Genomic DNA, 5,320 nt, shown 5'->3' with positions numbered 1-5,320 from the left:
TATCAGTCTTCTCTCTATGGTTTTTCATCTTCACTATAAAACATTTCCTGTTATTTAAGTATTCTACTTTATTTTTTCCAATATTTTAAAAATTTGTTTTTATTGTTACTGGAATTATAAATGGTTCAAAGCAAAGTCTGTTTCTTTTTCTTAATGAAAACAATTTTCCATTCATTAAATAATCCATACTATTCTCATGAACATTTTTAATTCAGACTCTGCTGGGTATCAAGTTTTTATTGGTTTCTTTCTTGGGTCTTTGTTCTAAGACTAATTTATCAGTTTCTGCATCAATATAGCATATTTTAATATGATAGCTTCATAATAAGTCTACCACTCATGATCTGGAAGTTCAGAACAATAGAGTATTTTTTTTGAAGGGTCTCTGAGAGAAGTTGACTTTTAAATGAATATCAATACCTATATTTGACTTTTAAATGAATATCAGTATCTATATTCTCTCCAGAGTCTATGTCCATCATTTCTTTAGAAGGCCCAGGAAACCAGCTCTGTTGATCCAGTGTTGCTGGCTTAGAGAATGGAAAGGAAAAAAAAATGTCATTTACAATCTACATATAGTCCCAAAGGAACCCTTTTATTTTGATCACCATTACAAATATTCAATAAATATGGCTTAACATGCTTTGTGAGTTGCCATCAGTTGTATATGCTTTCACCATCCTTTTTCTTAATGCAACTGGATCAGTACCCAACCTGAAGTTTCCATACTCTGATATGGGAGATCACAGTGAAAACACAACTGGTGTGAGGCATCTAAGATTTTTACTCTCTAGGTTTTCTAGGTATTACATTTCCTGCTGGATGATTTTCAGAGCCACTCACTTCATGGCCACCTCCCACTCCAGTTTGGCATTTCCTCCTGAGACATACAAATTGTGGAAGCCAGTGGTGCTGAATAGTATTTTCTGAAGTGATGGGACTTGAGCCAAGCAGAGCTTTGTTAGGACAATCCAGTTGATTTTGCTTTTTTTTTTAATTTTTTCAGCTCTTGTTTTGATTGTTTCTTATATAAAAACCAAGAGAAACATGTAAAAATACTCCTTGATGGTTGTGGATTTGTGTATTTCCCTTGTAATTTTCTTTATCTTTAAATGTTAAGGATTGTATTTTAATAAGGTTTTAATATTTGACAGGCTTTCTGTCTAGATTGATATTTCTTATCTTTATCCTCTTCTTTTTTTCTGTGTCTCCTGGGCTGATCCTTCTGAATAAATCATATCATCTTAGTCTATGATCTCCTACTCTCAGGTGCTTTTAATTTGTATGATTTTTCAGTATTACTATTCTAATATTCTAATATTATTTTCTGATAGATTCATGGCTATATCATCTCAATAAACATTTGTTGCATAATAAGCTATGGATGAATGCCTCTATACTCAGAAAATGTTAATAATGTGGGAATTTGTCACATTACTTTGCTAAACTATCAACAACTTGATATCAAGTACTATTTCTTTTCTTGTTTGAATCCCAGTCTCACAACTTACTAGTTGTATATACTAGCACAACTTATTTAACTTCTGTTATTTCAGAGTATAAACGGTAAAATGGAGATAATGGTACTAAAGCCCATCAAGTGCTTGTGTGAGGACTCAGAGAGCCGAGGCTTGTAAAGTACTAAGAGCAAGGTATGTAGCACATTAAGTATTGAGTGTCTGTTACCTATAATTAGTTGTCACTATTCTGTTCACTTTCTCATGGATTCTTAAACACACTAGTCACTCATTCCTTATCATACCCTTACAGAATTACATTTTTGGATGGTAAGGGACTGTGCTTAATAAAACACAATACCTGAGAGGGGGAAACCAAGATTTGCTATATATTTTCTGTATTAACTGAACTTTAGGCATTTATTTATTTATTCATAAATGTTTGTTTATCTGTTATTATCTAACAGGATGTGTGATGGATGCAGAGATCTCACTTCTTGTCCATAAGGAGTTTACAGCCTAGTGGAGGAAAGAGACACATACACTTTTAATTACCACACATTGTGTCACCTACTTTGTCATGGATGATGGCAGAGTGCTACAGCCACCTGGGAGTGGAGGTGGAGGTCAAGCTCAGTTTTGTGGAGGCAGAGAGACTTCAATTTAGAGGACTTCAGTCTGAAACTTTCTTACTTTCAAGGGCACGTTGGCTATTGTGAGAATAATGGCTGACTAGAAGGAAGCTGAGGAAGGAAATATTTTTTAAATGTTGAGGGAAGGAAGGATGAAGTATGATTATGATACAGGACAAGAAATTGTAACCACCTACAACTGAGAAAGCATTCTACTCATAATATGAAAACAGGAATTCAAATATGACCATTAGGTATGCTAGGTATGTGGCTGTGGGTAAGTCAGGTGATCACTATTCTTTTAGTTGAACTTCTAATTCCTTAGAGGAAAGTTGAGGATGGAGTACCTACCTCACTGGATTATTCTGAGGAATCAACTAAACTACCTAAGTGAAAGTGCCTGAGAGATAGGAGGTGCTCACCAAACTTTTTGCTGAATTGCATTGTTTCACAGTCCTGCTTATTATGGCTTAACCTTTCCAAAGCATCTAGGCCAGAAAGGACATGGCTAAGTGCTCTGAATTTTAGGAAAGGAGATAGTTTTAATGTAAAAGAAAAATAAAAATGAAAAGCAGACAATCTTCAAAATTTCAAGATGAAACTTCTTTGTGTGTCTTTCCTAGAACTTTAGAGTAAACACTGGTAAATTTTAAATTGCAGTAATACACCGAGGCTTATGATTAACATCCTGATCCCAGAGTGTTCCAATTAAACCCAAGAGGGGTGATTCATGATGTAACTTTCATCTCTGCTACTCCTCAGTCCTTCTGAGATTTGCTGTTAAGGAGTGACTCTCCACCTCCTTTGTCCTGGTATAAATTCAATTCAATTTTACAGCTTACAGAGGCATCAGGAAAATTCCTTACTCAGAGGAAATAGGTGCAAATTCAATTCTGAAGTAAGTCTTTGTGTCCTTATCATTTTTATATCAAGAGGAAATTTTATTAAGTCTTATGCTGATGCTTACAGATCATTTGGGTATTCCTCTTTAAAAATCAGGCTTTCTTTGATGTTGAAAATCAATGGAGTAGAAGAATGCTGACATTTGTGTCTGAAACCTTATATGCCCTTCTACTAGTATCTCAGGGTAAAGAAGAAGAGAGATGAGGGCAACTATGAAAAGTGTTAACTATTTCTAAAAGCTCCCATTATATGCTTACTTTATGTCAGCCATTTTTCTACAAACTTTAAATGAATTAACTATATTATTCCCTATGAGAAGTCTATTTCCCATTTTATACCTGGGAAACCAAAAACCAAACAGATTACTTACCTTGCCACTCCCAGGAGATTGTTTTTGGTGGAACCAGAATCAATATCACTAATTGGCATTGGTTTCATGAAATTCTGCCTCTCTGAATACCAAGTTATTGACTCTTGGGACTTTCAAAATATTAGAGATAACCAGCATAATTTAACCTCATTCATTTATTTTGCCAGCTAACCTGAACTATCCCTTTCTAGACTTCTCTATTTCCATTTGTTTCAACAGCAAGCACAGACTCTCAAGGTGCTCATTAAAAATGGCAGCACAATAACAGAATTCGTCCTCCTGGGGCTTTCAGATCGCCCAGAACTTCAGCCTCTCTTCTTTGTGTTGTTTCTGGTTGTTTACCTCATCACACTCTTAGGCAACCTGGGAATAATGGTGTTAATCAGACTGGACCCTCACCTTCACACTCCCATGTACTTCTTACTCACTAACTTAGCCTTTGTAGACTTGTGCTATGCCTCAAATGCAACTCCACAGATGTTGATGGCTTTCCTATCAGACAAGAAGACCATTTCCTATGCTGGCTGTTTTATCCAGTGTTATGTTTTCATTGCACTCCTCCTTACTGAGATCTACATGTTGGCAGCAATGGCCTATGACCGTTATGTGGCCATATGCAACCCACTGCGCTACAGTGTGAAATTGTCCAGGAGAGTCTGCATCTGCCTGGCCACATTTCCTTATGTCTATGGATTCTCAGATGGTCTCTTCCAGGCCATCCTGACCTTCCACTTGACCTTCTGCAGATCCAATGTCATCAACCACTTCTACTGTGCTGACCCACCACTCATTAAGCTTTCTTGCTCTGATACTTATGTCAAGGAACATGCCATGCTCATATCAGCTGGCTTTAACTTCTCCAATTCCCTCACCATCATCCTGGTGTCCTATGCCTTTATTATTGCTGCCATCCTCAGGATGACATCAGCTAAAGGAAGGCACAAGGCATTCTCCACCTGTGGTTCTCACATGATGGCTGTCACCTTATTTTATGGAACCATCTTCTGCGTGTATGTAAGACTACCAACAAATAAGACTGTCGAGGAATCCAAAATAATAGCTGTCTTCTACATCTCTGTAAGCCCAGTGCTTAATCCACTGATCTATAGTCTGTGAAACAAAGATGTAAAGCAGGCCTTGAAAAATATCCTCAGAAAAAATATGGTCATTAAGACGGTAATGTCTACAGTTTCCAATAAACCATAATTCTAAGCCATTTGCTCAAATTTCTTTAAATTTTGATGATGCAGTTTATTACTCTCTATGTATATGTCTCTTCTTTCTCTGCTAAATTATAAGGTCCAAGGAATTTGGTGCTGCATTTTAAAATCTAGGCTTTCACTCTCCAACTTATGATCCATGAACCTACAACATCATCTTTGCCTCAGAGCTTATTAGAAATGCAGAATCTCATTCTGACCTCAGATCTCTGCATGCAAATCTGAATTTTAACCAAATCCTTGTGTGATTTTTAAGCTTCTTACTGTTTGAGAAGCACTGCTCTAGGTTCCAAATTCCTTACTGGTATGTCTTGGCACATTGGTGTGCTCTGATTGCTTACAAATGCAAATAGTATGACCATGCTCTGGGTTCAGTTCCTTGAATTTCCTTTGTTGTTGATCCCATCTATTTAGACGGTCTTTTAAGAAACACATCTTCCTACACTCTTTACAGACTTTCGATTAAAATCAGAATCTGTGGTTCATGACAGTGTTTCTCTTTCTGAAGAAAGTGTCTGTTAGCACTTTCTGGAGAGGATAGCAATTGGAAAGGAGGTGGGAGTTGGGTACAGACTTGAACTTGTGACTCTTTACCAATGAGCTACAGCAAACCTCCTCCCACTTACTCTGCAGACTATGGAGAATACTTGATCACCTTCTCTTTAAAACTTAGAATTAGTTGATGTGGGAAGAAGGACTAAACTTGAAGGATAATACAGGAATTGAAGAAGCAATCAG

The 5,320-nt window shown here is 36.7% G+C and overlaps 1 protein-coding gene across 1 annotated transcript; it reads left to right on the top strand.

Annotated features, from left to right (window-relative positions):
• Nucleotides 1–3,839: 3,839 nt before the first annotated feature.
• On the top strand, nt 3,840–4,478 carry LOC119520829 (olfactory receptor 5M11-like). Its single transcript, XM_037818729.1, has one exon. It carries the CDS (start codon nt 3,840–3,842, stop codon nt 4,476–4,478), a length of 639 nt encoding a protein of 212 aa, XP_037674657.1.
• The last annotated feature ends 842 nt before the right edge of the window (nt 4,479–5,320 follow it).

Source organism: Choloepus didactylus, chromosome 26 (genome assembly GCF_015220235.1).
Source record: "Choloepus didactylus isolate mChoDid1 chromosome 26, mChoDid1.pri, whole genome shotgun sequence".
Classification (NCBI taxonomy): domain Eukaryota; kingdom Metazoa; phylum Chordata; class Mammalia; order Pilosa; family Megalonychidae; genus Choloepus; species Choloepus didactylus.
The sequence above is the reverse complement of the archived record's forward strand: the minus strand, read 5'-3'. Positions and strand labels throughout refer to the sequence as shown.

Excerpts from the sequence above, each read along its gene's own strand:
- LOC119520829 (XM_037818729.1), top strand. The coding sequence starts at position 3,840 with ATGTTGATGGCTTTCCTATCAGACAAGAAGACCATTTCCTATGCTGGC.